This window comes from Anas platyrhynchos, chromosome 1 (genome assembly GCF_047663525.1).
Source record: "Anas platyrhynchos isolate ZD024472 breed Pekin duck chromosome 1, IASCAAS_PekinDuck_T2T, whole genome shotgun sequence".
Classification (NCBI taxonomy): Eukaryota; Metazoa; Chordata; class Aves; order Anseriformes; family Anatidae; genus Anas; species Anas platyrhynchos.
In genome coordinates this window covers 63,315,317-63,331,434 of record NC_092587.1, presented here as the reverse complement: position 1 = coordinate 63,331,434, position 16,118 = coordinate 63,315,317, and the positions used below count along the sequence as shown (strand labels likewise).

Sequence of the window (16,118 nt, the reverse complement as noted above, 5' to 3'; positions counted from 1 at the left end):
ACTACCCACCACAGCACCACCCCTCCAGCCCTCCCTTTCGCTTTGACCACGTGTAGTCTTGAAGGCTCCTTGCTTAACCTTCCCACCACAGGCACTAGAGAGCCCCCCAAGCTCTCACACCACCCTGTAAGAGTGACAGTGAACTAAGGGGCCCATGTCTTTTTCCTCTGCCCACATGGCCACCTCAGCAGCACTGTGAGGCTGTGGAGATCCTCACACAGCTCTTGCTGTATCACGGCTCTGCAGGGCTTGGAGCTCCTTGCTGCTGCATGCCGCCCAGCCTCTCTCCCCCTGCCTTTTTATACAACATTTTACCGTATTCCCATGTCACTTCCCAGCCTCCACAGTTGGCCTCAGAGCATTTATTACCAGAGAAAGCTCAGTCACAAAATCAGATACAATTTTCTAAGCCATTGACCTGGACCAAGCTCTCCCTAGCCCCTGCTGCTGACTGGCTTTCCCAACAAGAGACTGTGGTGATTATTGCTATAGCAGCAAGACTACTGCTGAAGTAGAAAATAATAGACTTTATCAGGGAGGTAAATGATGGAGAAAACACTGTTCTCTTGGATCGGGGTGGGGGGGAAATAAACAACATTAGCAACAGAAGGACCAGCATCATACTGGACCAGGATGGGAGGAACAGCAGTTAGCTCATTTTCCTATTCCTGCTCCAGCTGGGCAGATCTTTTCAGCAATAGCTTCATTACCAGGAGCAAGTTACTTGAAGATCACCATTTTTCTGCCCAACATGACCCCCTTCGCAGCCTGCCCTGTGCTTATTTTCCCCCTCTTACCTAAAAGCATTCCTGAAATAGTTTTTATAAGTGGGAGCAGACAAGGAGATATAGATATCCATGAGGACAGCTAAGAAGGGTTTGAGAACATGCTGCTGTTTAGTGCTCTCCCAGACACTTCTCCAACCAGACTGCCCCAGGGCCACCAGTTAGCCACAGCAGTTAACCACCCCCTAGATGTAGAGGGTCAGAAAGCCTTCCAGTCCCAGCGGTCCAGGGGTGAGCACACCAAGCCCCAGGATGGCTTATGAAAACTAACTGGGTACATTCACTTTTTTTGATACAGAAGCACATCACGCCAGGGCTCACTGCTCTAGCCCCACGCTGTGGCAGACCCCCAGAAACCCCTGTCCCCCAGCCCACTCATGGGACTCACCACACTGAGCAAGACACACCAACAGCAGCAAAAGGAGCCCTGTTGCCACCATGGCCCAGGGAGGTGTCTGATGCCCAGGCCTTGAGCCCAGGCTGTGCTCTACCACACACACCAGACAACCAGCTCTTCCCCTCCTCAAATTAACAAGCCCCTTTAATAGCTGAGGGGGCCAATCAGTTTTGGCAGGTGAGGCTGCAATCCAGGTGGGTTTGGAGGCTCTCCAGCTATGTCTCACTGGAGATCACCAGCTCCCTGGGCTCTCCTGTTTGTGGTGGGCCACCAGGGACAGTGTCAGGGCCCAACATCTCCCTCACCATCATCACGGGCCCTGGAGTTGCCTCAGCCCTTGCAGTTTGAAGCAAGTTTCTCTTGGTTTTGCAGGGGACAGCTGGTGCAGACAGGAGTGATGCAGCCAGGATCCTCACCCCATGGGCTCCCTGCCTCCTTGCCCAGGCTGGACAGGAGCTGTGGGACTGAGAAGAGCAGTGTGGGGTGTCAGGAGACGTGGGGCTGATGGCTGTGTTTGTAAGGCGTGGAGGTATGTTTGCATCTCCTAACCCAGAGGGCATCAAGAGAGCTGTCTGAAACATCCAGCAGCTTCTTGTCTTTGGGGCTTACAGGGAGGCTTCAGGCAGCTGCCCTGAGTATGAAACCTGATCTTTTTTACAGGGAGGACCGCTATCGACATGCTGTTAGAGCAAACAGGGCACAGAGCTGCCTTTTATTCTTGGGCCAGGAACTGCAGAGCCCCAGGGTGCTGCAGTGCCTCCAGGCACGCAGGGCCCCAGGGTCACCCACAGCAGTATTTTTGGCAGTATCTTAGGTGTCTCCAGCCCATCACAGGAGCTGCTGAACAGTCTGGGGGCTGCATGGCCCTGCCTGCCCCCCTGCAGGCCAGCGGGCAGCTGGAGCCTCCCTTCCTCGGGTAATAAAAGTGATGGCCAACTATTTCTGCAAGCAGCAGAGGGAGATGTTACCACCGTGCTGTATTCCTTGTTCTTTTGGAGAGAGACAATCCACACGCTTCTCCACAGGGGAGGATCAGGGCTATGAGCTGGCGGTACATCTCATTTCTGCAGCGTAACGAGCATCCACCTGAACAAAGGAGAACCTGGGCAGCGGGGCACTGGGTAGCAAGCTCCGTTATAAAATCCTGCACTGCCTGGATGTGGGAGAACCCCGGGGCGTACTGGCTGTCTTCAAAGTGAGTGTGCAATTCCCCTTCATACTACAGAGGGCTTTGCACACACCAGGATGTCAGGAAACACTATGCCTTGTGGTCAGGGCTTTCAATTTTCTTCCTGGTCCATTTCCGACAGATGTGTTCATCACCATCATGTATCCCCTGAGAGAACCCAAGCCCCAGGGAAGCATGCAGGAGCACCTGGGGACATCTGCCAGGAAGCAGGGAATTAGAACAAAATGAGTTTCTTCATCCTTTCTGTTCTTTTTTTCTCTTTACAGTCTACAGGCTTAACTTTGTTCGATACATTTCCGACAGATGTATAAAGCCCAACACGGGCAGCATAACAAGTCCAAATCATCAAGACAATGTGCAAGCATCAGCCCTCATCTTTTCCCATGTTCAGGCTCCAAAAAAATGCTTACTCTAATAATTTTATATGGCCAGACTCAAATACATGTGCTGTATAGTTGCTCCTATGTGAGCAATCAGCTGGACTCCTTGAGGAGTAAAATGTAAGGCAACAGGAATAAGAGTAAGAAACTTGGGCCTTTCCGCCTCCAGAGGAACTTATTCATGGCTGGTCCTAAGGAACAGACTGACCTCACAGCCAACAGAATAAAACCAGACACGCCACATACTTTTCTTACTTTTTATATAAAATAGACATTTACATACATTTTCTTTCGCAAAGACTTCAAGCATAACTCCTTTATGTGAAATCTAGCCATAAATCCCACAGTGAAAAAAGCAAAGACTTTGCAAATTCCTGTACCACTGACACACATCCAGCTGCTGCTAAGTGTGAATTTATTTTTAAAAGATTTGTAATCCATGGGCTGTTTTCTTAATTTTTAAAAAGATATGCACAACTGATTTAAAAAATTAGATACAGAAATAAGAACCATATGAACAACAGCCAATGCAAACAACTCCCACATGATAGGAACACGCGGCGTGACATCCACTTCAGGCAGAGATTTCTACAGTAATACAGTTGTGGAAGCCGTAACTTTTACAGAGGATACCACAGGGGGTATTTTCCAGAAGAAAAATTTCAGCAAGTCAGTACAAACATGGCAATGAGCTTTTGCACAAAGTTATTGAGATTATCTGAAGCAACTTTGCCACACTGAAACACTAGTGAATGCCAAGCACATTTGCCTTTTTTTCTTTTTTTTTTCCCTTTTTTGTTTTTTTATTTTTATTTTTTTTATATGTATATATATAGTTTTGCTGCTGCTGGGTTTAAGCGTACATGAAAACAAAACTGGTGCATTTGGAAATTGCTGCTTGAAACTGAAAGTTGGTGGAAAAAAAAACTTGTAAGAGCTATTTTTTTCCCAAAGATTGTACATAATTTCAATACATGAAAAATTGAAATTGAGCACTTGGTCAATTTAATGCACATACAGTTTTAGGAGACTTAAGCGCATATGAATTGTTTCACTGGTCTGGAGGACAGATGGGGCAAAAAATCATATATTCTCAATGGCCTAATCATTAAAATTGGAATGACAATTACCTTCCTTAACCAGATATTGTATACCATCTTTGCCCTGGTTTCCATAACTTTTGAGAGCTTGAGATGTGTTTTTAAACAGTTTAAATGGTGTCCAGTCTCCCCTGCAAGTTAGGCTCTTTATTTTGCATTTTTTGTCTTAAGATTTCTTACACCCACGTGCATGCTCACACACCCCGTCCTCGCTGAGACCTCTGGAGTGAAGGTCATTTCCACTGCTGCATTCACTTACTGTTTGGCCAAGACGAGTTGCCTGTACATTTTTAGGAAAATCTAGTCCAAGCAGTCTATGACAGATAGAAAATACACCCAACCCCACCCCGCATCATTTATCCTGAGGGATGGAAAAGGAATGGAAGAAAAGAATGCTGGACCTTCAATAAGCAATAAAATCAAACAAAATCCATCAGCTGAAAATGTTATTCATGGGGAAAGGAAAAAGCAACACAATTACTATGTTTTTCATTTAGGATTAAAATGCACAGTGAGTACACAGGAGCCCTGTCTAACCAATTCTGAGTTAATTCTCCACTTTAATATTGGTGAGCATTGAAGTTTAGCCAATGCAACTTACGCAAAGAATGAACTCTCCTCCACTATGTAGAGCTTCAGCCATTTATTAATTTGTAATCTTTGCTAACCATGCAGTGCAGTTGGCAGAAAACAATGTATTTATAATTGATTATTTTATGAGTCACGCAATGCTAGAGGAAGAGGATATTCCCTATGATTAATTTGGATAATATCCAGTTTATCACAAGGTAAGTTGCTCTATTTATCTTTCACAATAGCATTCCCTTTTGGTGGAGGTAACCCATTTCATGTTACATTCCATTGCTCTGCTTTACCTACAATAAATCTTTCACAAGATTAATGTCCTGAACAAACACAGCATTTTAGCACAGAAACCAATGAGACAGGGAGTCAGATCAAAACTTCACAAAGGTTTAACTGCTTTGGTAGCTCATGGCCTGCATCATTCTCCAAATACTCTGCCAACTTACAGACCATCATCCTGCATAGATGGGGTATAAAGTGCTGGTTCAGGAACACAAGGTTCATTAATGAGTGCTCCTCTCTGCATAACTACCATAAACCCAGCTCAGAAATGTGGAGAGTCAGCCTTTCATCATATAAACATAACCCAGTTCAGCTGGGATTATCCTACGTGGATACGTTACCAGCCTATTTCAGGAGAGTGGATGAATATATGACATGTCTTCTCACTGGAATGTTGGTATCATCTTTCTACATCATTCTGCAAGTAAGACAGCATTACAAAAACGGTAATCCTTTCCCAGGATCTGGGAGGGGGCACCCAAAACTTGATCATACACATGTGCCAGGTTTCGGAGGCCAAGACGGTTTTGATTGGATTCTAGGACAAGAATGAGACCATCATTTGTACCAGGTCTCTCGGGAAAGACAAACGAAGCTTTAAGCCAAAGTTAAAAACACAAAACCAAGTCACCCCCCTCACAAAGCATTGATATAAAAAATACAACTTCTTTTATAGTTGAAAAAATATGTGTCATCGGCCACAATTTCAAGCCACACTGCCGTGTGGCTTGTAGAATATATAGTATTTATTTAATATATCTTTATGAGACGAACTTTATAGCTGATATACTTTTTAAATGAGACGTTATCTCCCCTAACCACACAGCATCCCACAGGGACTCCCCCCATCTCCTCCTGGCCAGTCCGGCAGTGTCTGGGCTGTGCAAAGCTACTCTGTGCAAGGTGCCCCGTGGAGCACGTGCACTGGGAACCCGCAGAAATGTTGGGTCAGTAAGCCTATGGCTTTAAAAGTTGTGCAACAGGACAAGAGCTGCTGATCCAGCCCCAAGCCCTCACACCTACCCTCAGCCTCCAAAAGGAAAGTAGGAAACTGAACAGAGAAGGGAAAATCCACCAGGAAAAGAACTGCCTGGGACCCAGCTGCTCCCTTGGCATTAACGAAGCTGGTTTGAAGGGAAGAGCCCAGAAATTTGTCAGCACCTTCCCCCACCGAAGGTCTCTCCCTCCCACAAACCTGAGAAGCCAGCCTCTGCCCAGCTGCAGACACTGGCTGATCTCTTGGGCCTTGGCCTTACGTGGATGGAGGGCCTGGTAGCCCACAAGTCCAGCCTCACCATGGCTCCAGCTGGCACTCAGACTCTGGCTGAGCAGATGCCTTTGCCAGTCTGGCCTCCCTCTCAGCACCAAACACAGCTGCTGTGTGTCAAAAATTTGACCAACAGCAGCAGCAATACACCAGGCTTTTTAAATGAAGCAGCCATTTGCTTTAGAAATAGCATTGGGGGAACCTTTGTGCTGCTGCACTCTTCTTACTTCAAAAATGCAAGTCCCAATGGCCAGCCATGTGGCCAGCTGCGAATGACACTGCCCAATTTGTATAAACCAGAGACAATATATTAATTATTTGACTATAAGTTAAATAAATAAAGCTCAAAAATAAAAGCCCCACTTCTGCAGAGAACTTGTTTTCCCACTTTGGTTTTTAAAAAAATACAGATTTATGACTGATCAGCTAGAGCTCATTTTCTGTATCTTTTGTGGGAGGGGGTGAGAACACTTTGACAAAGTGTTTTGTCAGTGTTATCACCATAATGAGTGGGCTTGGTCCCTGCACACCCATAAAAAAACCTCCTTAGTACCTTCCCAGCCTACCAAATCATCCCTAATCTCTCTGTAGCTTTAAATTACCTCCTACACCAATCAGATTAGATGGTTTTTGTCTTGTTTTGTTTTTACTGGAGACTGGACAGGAAGACAAGTAATCCTAGAGTTTCCCACTGCCTTTAGATACTTCCATTTTTTTCAGAGTAATAATTATTTGGCCTGCAGGGAGAGAGAAAAGGGTAAAGCTATATGATTTTTGACAATATTCATATCATGAACCGGAATTATTACAAAATGACTATCTTATGAGTAAAACATTCAGCTGAGGTTTTCGCTCAAAGGATCTTTTGTCCTACTTGTACAATTATCCTGTTAGGGTGATATTCAGATACTATTTTCCCTTTCTTTAGAATCATTTTCAAATCACATTTAGAGCTGTATGAATGGCCACCTTTTCCTCACCATCAACCCCTTAAAACCTTTTTATGTGACCATTAGGACAATCTTTCCTGGCTCAGATGGATCTGGCAACACTTGCAATGAAGCCCATCAGTGGTACTTTCTGTGGACAAGGTGAGACTGTTTGAGTAACAGGAGACGCTACTTCACCCCGCTGCAATGAATGAGTGCTTTGTCTCCATGGTTTCCCCAGTGATAACCGTGATATTGGAGTTTTATGTCCCACCCACACTCCTGGTGTGATTAAAATGGGTTCAGCCTAAACATAAATCTTGAATAACGGAAGGTTTTCATTTGTTCTCCAGCACGTCCCACAGGAACTGAGTGCCTCCTGTAACTTTGGTCAAACAAGCATGCATTCACAATTTGCCTTCCATAATTCTGAGTCCTGTCAAAGTTCCTTCAGCATCACTTCAAGCAATAGGCTTCCACCGCATTCTTCTCCAAGAAGCACGAGTTTCCTTCCACTGGTGTGACTGAATGCTATGTCTGATCTTTCTCCTGGACTTCCTGAAACCGTTTTTCTAAGCGATCCAATTTGGCCAGATTCTCCTTCAGCAACTTGCTGTTTGGAACCAGCTGCAAAGCTGTCTCATAGTAGGCACGGGCAGTGATGTAGTTTCCCTACAAAGAAAATGAGTGAGAGATCTCATTTTACATTCCCTGACATCAAAAGTTCATTGCTTGGCAGTGGTGAAGACCATACTATGAAGGGAAAAATGTCTATAAAACTTGACATTATTAAATAATGAGAATACTTCTTTATTATGAAATGGGTCACCAAGTACTGCTAGCGTAAACTCGAACCAACACATATGGCACAAAGTAGATTTACATTTTTCTATTATGTTGTATCAGAAGAGTTAATTTTACTCAGAAACAGGATACCTTGAGGAAGTCACACAATGTGACTCCTTAGGACCCAAATCATTATGATATCCTAAAGTATTCAAAAAGGTAAGAAGCCACAGGGCTACCCATCTATTTCCATAATTTTATGCCAGCATTCTGCATTAGACATCTTTATTAAATTTATTAGGTAGAAAGGAGTTTTAAAGGTTGACTCACAGTGACAGTTTTTTAAGGCAGGTCAACAATTCATGTAGGAAAACTTTAGAGATGGGCAGGTTGTTCCTTGTAGCCTGCCCTCTTAAAAATATGGGATTTACATTACATATTCCCAAGCAACCTGGATGGAAAAATTTATCTGGAGTGGAATAGACTTTCCTCCTTTTTGAATAAAATATGCTGAGGACTCTTACTGGTCATAAACCTGACCAGAGCTGCAGTCTTGGCAGTCTGAAGCAAGTTTAGCTTGCTGTCCTAAGTAGCAGTCTCGGTAGCTGACAGCTTAAGGAAACACAACGTTGTCATACCTTGATGTGCTCAATGCCTCCCATATTCATCCAGGCCTGCGCTTGGTCTGGGTTGAGCTCCACAGCCCGTTTATAGCTCTACATAAACACAAAACATTTTTAGGTTAAGAGTCTCGGTCTACAAACAAAGCCAGTTTCTAAAACCAGAAACTAACTTTCCTCTCCCTCTAAATCCCTTTAAAATATAATTTCAAATCCTTCTCATACACAGCACACACGCTAAGTTGCAGTGTCTTTGCAGTAGAGGTGCCAGAACTTACTGCTCCACTGTGGAGCTCATCTCATGGGTTCTCCCTGCCCACAGAGCTGCATGAGGAGCCACACCAACCACTGTGACCCTATCCTTGCTGCCCTGCACCACTGGGGTCTGCTGCTCATCCAGGTCATTTCCCTGGGCAGGTGTCTGCCACCACAAGCCATGTCTGGGCTGTGGTGCTCCTTATCCTCGAGGCTTTAATTTGGAGTAATAGAGATCTCTAGGGATATTGAGAATAGTCAGGTCTGTCCCAATAACATAATTTTCTGTGCTATTATTAAGTGCTAACATAATTTCTGAGCTGTCAAGCCTCTTGCTCCACAGGATAAGCCCATGTGCCAGCACTTAGTTAATAAGGTGAGATATAATGACATGGTGTGTGCTTTCAGCTGAGCCGTCCTGGAGTTGGCCATTGCCAGTGAGAGGGGCTGAGGCAGGATGGACCAAGGGTCTGGTCAGTGCAACAAGACCTAGGCTCTTCCATAGTCCAACCATGACCCCAGAGTTAACCTCTCAGAGCAGGGAGCTCTACTTCCACACTTGAGTAAAAAAGGGCTATTTGTGAAAGGTAGAAAGCAGTCCTCTATTGAGGAAAAAAAAATCCAACTAATTCTGGCAAAGTTGGTTGCTTCATAGCTTTAGCTGTATCATTGATGAACTGATGAGCTCCCAAAGCCAACAGGCAGGGTGTGCACACCATGGACTATTAGATGCATTGAGTTAATTTTATCTTTTAACCTATAAAACTATCCATAGGGCTCATAGCAGTCATACCTCAAAAGCCTCATCAAGGCGATTCTGTTCTCTTAGCTGGTTTCCTTTAGTGAAGAAGAGCTCTGATAAGATTTTTGGATCCTTTGGTTTTAGCTGAAGAGCTTTATCTATAGCTTCAAGTGCCTGTGAAAAAGCAAGAGGTCATTGTATCACTGTATTCTGCACCTTTCCCCTTCTCAGGTCTCTCCACCACTAAGACCTCCAAATCTAGGACCCCGAAGAGCAACACATCATCATCCTCCTTCCCTTACTTGCCCCACAGTTACCACATGTGGAAATGGGTGTTTCAGATGCCTGTGGCTGATGGGCAGTGGGGCTGACAGCAGCATGAGCAGTAAGAGCTTGCAGCCTCTGAAAACTACAGTGCTTGGCTTTAGTACCATTACTTAGATAACCAGAAGGTTTTCGTGGGGAAAAAAAAAAATCTCCTGGGTGTGTGCTAAGACACATGACACCTCTGGAGAGATGGAAGGTAAAATGCTACCTGAGCTCTGGATGTGAGCCCTCTGGACGAGGACGCCCCGCGACCACAGTACCTTAGTATAGTGCTCCTGCTTGCTGAAGATGGCTGACAGAAGGCGGTAGCACTCCAGACACTGCACATCTTCGCTGAGTATATGGTTTGTCATCTTTTCAGCCTCCTTCGTGCGCCCCATCATTGCTAAAACCTGGGCCTATGGAGTCATGTTATAAAGGTTATGATTTTAAAAAGCTCAGCCCTCTGATATACAGTGCTGGTGACAGGCTCCTGCTCTCTGACAAGGCAGGGGCTGCTGGTAAGAGCCAGCTGCTCAGACACAGGGTGTGAGGTTGGAGGGAGTGAAGGGGAAACAAGAAGGGTGGGAAAGACAGTCACCGGGTGGCTGGGGTGGAGGGAGAGCCAAGCTCTGAGCCTTGGAAGTGTTCACACTCACGTGGCCACCCTGCTCCACGGGTGGCCCTGGCTTGGATGTGCTCATCCCACACTCACCAGAGCCAGTCGGATCTCTTTGTTTGAAGGCTGCAGTGATGCTGCCTCTCTGTAAACCTGCAGAGCTTCTTCGTATCGCCCCGTGTTATAGTACAGAGCCCCCAGCGGGGACAGGATTTCAGCTTTCCGGGATACCTTCAGTGCCCTGAAATTTGGGAAGAAGAGAGATTTCCAGGTGATGTGGGAATCAGAGCATATGAGCAAAGTGTGGCTTGCACTGGGATGGAGTGTTGCTGGTGCTGCACTCACACAGCAGCTTTCAGCACAGTGGGAGTAGCACTACAAAGCTGAAAACCTTTTGATGTTGTTGTCAGAGCATCCCCCATCCAAAAGCAGCAGCGTGCCCTGCCTAGGGGCTTGGGAATGGTCCAGAGAAGTCAACACCGCCTGAGTCAGTGCTTTCTTTCCAAGCACTCCCCAAAAAATAGCCAAATAAGCAGAAGTAAATCTGATTTCAAATGGATGGAGAAGGTGGGTGGGAAAACCCAAGCATGAAGCGGCGATAGATTTGGGTATCGCAGGCACTTTAGCACAGATGTGTGCAGGGACAAGGGAAATCTATGCCTCCCACCTCAAATTCTTACCTCTTGTACCATGCTTCAGCCTCTTTGTTCTGCCCCAAGGAGCGGTGAAGCCTGCCCAGGTTTACCATGGCGACGTGGTGAGCTGGGCTCAGACGGATGGCCTGCCTGTAGTGGGACACAGCTCTCTCTGGAGCCCCTGGAGGACAAAAAGGCTGTTAAACCGGTGCCTCAGAAAAATCCTGTGGCAAATTCAGCATGAAGCAATGCTCTGGGTTTTCTATCAGCTGTTATCGGGAACCATTTTGAGAAAGAAATTTGGGAAGGTGTTTCCAGGTGATGTCTGAGTCACAGCAGAAGAGCAAGGTGTGGCATGGAGCAGAGAAGCTCTGCACTGTGCGTGGCACACTCACCCCACCGCAGTTTTATGGTGCTGGGGAAGGATGAGTGTGCCCCCAGCAGCAACCCCTCTGTCCACCTGCGAGGGAGAGGACCACCCCAAAGTGCATGTCAGCACACAGCAGGGCTTGGGATGGCTGACGGGCAGAGGCAGGGGAGTGTGAGCACAGATCGGGATGCCAAAAAGGAGGCTGGGGTGTGCAGGAATTATAGCTCTCACTGGTACAGCACTCACACAGCAGCTTTGAGCACAGCAGGAATAGCACTAAAAACCTGCTCGAGCCGCTGAAGAACCTCTGATGCTGTTGTCAGAGCTCAGCCTTTCTAGAGATTAAGTGTAAGGAAAACTGCTGACGGGCTCCAATATTTGGAGAGAATCCTGAGAAACAGACTTTGCAGGGGTAGGTTTTAGCAAGTTGAGTACATTCAGCAAAAAAAAGGCTCCTGACTGAAAGCACCCCTCTATCGTGGTGCAGGGGGGATGTAACAATCCCTGTGCAGGCTGGGGTCATGGCCCACCTCCCAGGAGAGCATCCTTCTACCCTGGCCCACAACCCCACGAGAACTGCAAATAGCTTCAGGCACTTCAAAACAGAGAACACTCCCTGTACCTCTGCTGCTGGCCCTGCTCAGTCTGCGTGCACTGCACCAGTGTCAGTTAATTCCCACCTTGGTGCGGTAAATCCAACACCACAGTGCCTGGATGCCCATCCTGGAGCACGTAGGCACCGTCTCCGTGTTTCAGAGGAGCCATTGGGTGGCACTGCTTCCCTGTGAGAAACCCTCTGCCTGGGTAAGGTCCTGCGGACCATGACATCACCAAACACCACAACACGAGACTGTGCAAATGCCTGGGAAAGCCCATCAGAACTCGCCAGCGCCTCGTATTTTTAGGAAATGCCAATGTTCAATCCGAATGGAAGAAAGGTGCCAGACCATTCATCCACCACCTTAAGTTCTAGTTCTAGCAGTATATTTTTCTTTACCTAAATAATGCCTTTCCTCAAGAGGGATCTTGCAGTGCTTTCCTCAGGCAGAGCCTGCTTACTACTAAATAAATTAATGGGGCATGGTTAAAAATCTCAACATTTCTGTAATGCAAATATTATAATTTTAGCTACAGCGCTGGTTTAATTAGTTTGTACACTCTGTTTGCTGTTACTGCTGAGCAGATGGAAGTTTAGGAAAATCGCAAGCACAAAACATGCCGAAACAAGCAGCTGGGCAAGCACCTAAGTCCTTAAGGTCAGCCAGTGCCACCCCTGTTCAACACGTAGGGGTAATACACTTCACTAAGGGAGACACACTGAGTGTCTGTATTCACTGCCGAGTTACCTAGAGATCCAGCTCTCCAGAGCTGACACTTACTGGAGGCTCTTGCACAAAATCCTGCGAGTTATTTGGAGTGGTGCTTCACGGTGATCCCCCTGTGACCACCGGGGAAGAAGGCAGCCTGTGACAGACTCACTGCAAGCCAGTTCCTTCGTGCTGTCTCGTGTCTCCAAGAAGGTTAGTTACACACCAGGCCTTTAGTTTTGAAATTCAGTGTGGTGAGCTTTTTTTTTTATTATTACTGTTTGTGTGTAGGAAAGTGTAGTAACAAACAGGAAAAGTTAGGTTGGACTTTGGCAGGACACACAAGTGCAAAAAAAGAAAGCACAATGCACTGCATTTGAACCAAAAATTTTGGTAGGAATAGAGTAGTTTATCTGGGTCAGGAAGCAGAGAGAAGTACAACACCAGACTGAAATTACCGAGGAGTTTTTATTATTTGCATGTTTGAATTTCGCCAGGGCACAAACTCAGAATCTCAATTTCTGCTGTTAATACCACAACTTTTTTGAGTACAAATATTCATTTTGGCTTTCTGGTTATTTCACATTGGTAGTGCAGAGGAGTGGTGTCTGAGTGGCAGCTCAGAGTGAGGACAGCCAGCTGCACACCGCCAGACACCGCCTTTTGCCATCATCCTTGCTTCCCAAGCACCACTGGCGCCGGGCACAGTGTGAAAGGGGCAGAAAGGGCAGCAGCTACACACTTTAAGCCTATGATACTTCGTCATTGAGTCACAGCTCTGTTCTGGAGAGACTTCAGAGAGCAGCTTGCTTTCCACTAGCTGTTTGTCAGTTCAGACTTGGACTTGCTTATAAAGCTGTCAGTAAAAGGTGGCAACTGCAGAGGCACTTTTTTTCTGTTATATGGATGCCAGGAAGTGCCCGAGTCCACGGAAGTTGGATGGGAACCAGGAGCCCAGAAAAGAAAGGCTTTGTTTGTCATTATGGAGCTCCCGAGAAATCAATTCACCCCATAGTATCTTAGGTTTTGTTTTCACAGATGATTGCGATTTAAAAGCCATGTTTATTTTTATAGTAGTGGCACTCAACCTTTAGTCAAAGAGCTGCTTTGTCACCAAAGAGCTGCAAATGCTCCAAAGACCATAACGATCCATTTGTGTGCCTGGGGTTGTACTTGATGCTGCCGTGCCTTCCTGGAGAAACAGTAGGATTGTCAGGGTGCTGCCCAGCTCAAATTGAAGAGGACAACTGCCTGTGTGAATATGGTGAGAAACGCTGTAGGAAACATCCAGGCTGAATGCCACTGCTGCACACTAACCGCAGTGACTACAAATTTCAGCACGCTCTGCCATCCCAGCAGAGCAGGGATATTTATTTCCCAGCTACAGGGGAGGCACTTCTACCGCTCTGGAAGCTTTTGACACTCTTTTAGAAGTGTACTGCTGAATAAAACAAGCCAAAGCAAATAAGGCCGAGAGAGAAAATCCCCTGTCCCACAGTCACTTACCGGTATCAACCAAGAAAACCCCGTAGTTGTTATGCAGATCGGAGCTCTCGGGACAATTCTCTATGCCAGCCTTGTAGACCTCCTCTGCTTCCTTCAGCCGTTCCTTAAAACAGAAGGAGATGTCTTAGCCGTGGCAGAAACGGTATCAGCACCGTTTGCTGGGTGCCTGCATTTTGTGGCAAGGCTCGCTTTGGCACTGCTGGTGCCCTTCCTCCCTCGCCACATGGGGAGCTCAGGCCCCAGTTCGCCCCACCAAGCCTGGCCGTGGCCACTGGCTTCTTGGAAGCCAAAATTTTACCCCGTGGCATGGATGCGGTATATCTTGCTGCCTGGTACTCCGCAGCAATGCAGACAGCTCTCCCCTCCTACACTCGCAATTGGAAGTACCTGTGAAATACAAATATCAGCTGGAAAAGGTTGGGCGGTTTGTGTGCAGTGTCAGTGAGCTTCAGCTAGCACGCACCCAGCTGGGAAATGCACAGCGACAGGGGTCATGTTGGTTCTGCTAAGAATCTGTCATTTGGGAGCTGATATATTTTAATTTATTTGTTTAATGAGCATCTCGCTGGCTAACTTTCCCCCTCAGGAGCTCCGCTCTCCGTTCCCTGAGCAGCACGGAAAACACAAGGAATGAAAGCTCGGTGTGTGTGACAGCTGAGGGATGAGGAGCTTGCACAGGGCAATGAGGGAAACAGGAGGAGGACTGAGGGTGATGAAAGAGTGGGGAAAACCTGACAGTTTCAGATGAAAAACAGGTGTTGTCAATGCGTGAGATGGAGCTCACTGGGACCGATAGGACATGCCACTGCTCCGATTCTCAGATGCACCGAGCCCTTACATTTTGCAGAGATTTCAGTGAGGTTTGTAGGTGCTGCAAATTACCAAAAAAATGCAGATTTTTTCTTTGGGAACATCCTGTCTATGAAGTATCCCACTGGCTGTGATCTGTCTAGCCTAAGCTATGGGCAGACAGGTCCTGAAACAAAAATAAGGTGTATTGTTTGGATCAAGTAGCCACTGAATAAGGTTTCCATTTCCCTCCAGCCAGACAGTAAATGCCAGCTGCCCATGTGCTCACTAGCATCAGTTACTGAGATTTTCCTCCTCCCTAAACTCAGAGCTTTGCTGTTGGGGTGTACAGGTGGAAGGAAGGTTGTTCACAATGGAAAGCAGCACAGTGCAGGGGGGGTGCCAGTTAAGCTTCCAGAGGCAAAGGCGTTTTTTTTTTTTCAGTTCTTCCCCTTGTGTGGAGCAGAGCAGCCCTATGGTAACAAACCCCACAGCCTCCTCCCAAAGCTCCCAGGCCAGATCAGCCATTTGGGCTGTTGAGGAAAGCCTGGCACCCCCGAGGCAGAACTCATCGTGCTCAAGAGCTGAATCCATGCTGAAACGAGGTGGGGGTCCATTCACTCCCTGCCCCACCAACACTCCCTGTGACCGGCTCTGCCTGGCCACAAGAAGCTGCCAAGGACAGCGTGTCCTCAGCTGCACGATCACATCTGGATATCAAGGCAGGCCCTGAGAAAACACTTTTTGGGGGGAGCCTGGGCCATGTCTTTGTGCAAAACAGAGCTGGTTCTGCTCTTCAGCGCAGCTGTGAACTCTCCTTTCCTCCCGTCATGCAAATCCCAGCGCGTGCTGGGCTTTCTCTGGATTTAAAGCGTGTACCTGACAGCAGCATGTGGTCTGTAGTTGTTTAAAAGCATGGGCTCCTTTCTCACCTCCTCTATCAGAACTGGAAAGCTGGAATTAATAGCTCTGGAAGACTATGGTTGATGAAAGCAAACGGTTTGTCATGGTTAAGTGCTTTCACATTTACATGAGAAAGGTCAGCCAGCAGAAAAGATAGGGTGTGATAAAACACAGAAACACATTTTTTAGAAGTGATTAAGTTTGGACATTTTGGATATATTTATGTGAATTTGACATCGTTATCCTGCAGGGTCAGGAAAAGTGGAGCGATTGTCAGAATTGACTAAAATGAAGAGCAACCTCTTAAGAAAGTACGTGTGTCAGACAGACATTAACAAGTATATTTGCAAGAATCTCTCTATTGAT

At 46.6% G+C, this 16,118-nt stretch overlaps 2 protein-coding genes and 1 long non-coding RNA gene across 7 annotated transcripts in view; 1 reads left to right on the top strand and 2 right to left on the bottom strand.

The window, feature by feature from the left end:
• OVCH1 (ovochymase 1) overlaps positions 1-1,317 on the bottom strand; it is a 37,883-nt gene extending 36,566 nt beyond the window's left edge. For 4 of the 5 annotated variants that reach the window (XM_038173087.2, XM_038173090.2, XM_038173092.2 and 1 more), the window contains exon 1: positions 1,174-1,317. In XM_038173087.2, coding sequence (XP_038029015.2) covers positions 1,174-1,225 — 52 coding nt within the window. In that variant the 5' untranslated portion in view covers positions 1,226-1,317. The remainder of the gene's footprint in view (positions 1-1,173) is intronic. The other variant, XM_038173089.2, reaches the window with a different exon arrangement.
• An 86-nt stretch (positions 1,318-1,403) lies between these two features.
• LOC140002731 (uncharacterized) lies at positions 1,404-4,319 on the top strand. Its single transcript, XR_011810027.1, has 2 exons — positions 1,404-1,711; positions 1,843-4,319. It is a non-coding gene; the product is annotated as an uncharacterized lncRNA (long non-coding RNA).
• The window catches only part of TMTC1 (transmembrane O-mannosyltransferase targeting cadherins 1), a 148,314-nt gene continuing 135,190 nt past the window's right edge, over positions 2,995-16,118 (bottom strand). The window contains exons 14-20 of the mRNA XM_027469147.3: positions 14,061-14,163; positions 10,923-11,058; positions 10,339-10,483; positions 9,905-10,042; positions 9,369-9,491; positions 8,339-8,416; positions 2,995-7,586 (exon numbers count right to left, since the gene is read on the bottom strand). Coding sequence (XP_027324948.2) covers positions 7,446-7,586; positions 8,339-8,416; positions 9,369-9,491; positions 9,905-10,042; positions 10,339-10,483; positions 10,923-11,058; positions 14,061-14,163 — 864 coding nt within the window. The 3' untranslated portion in view covers positions 2,995-7,445. The remainder of the gene's footprint in view (positions 7,587-8,338; positions 8,417-9,368; positions 9,492-9,904; positions 10,043-10,338; positions 10,484-10,922; positions 11,059-14,060; positions 14,164-16,118) is intronic.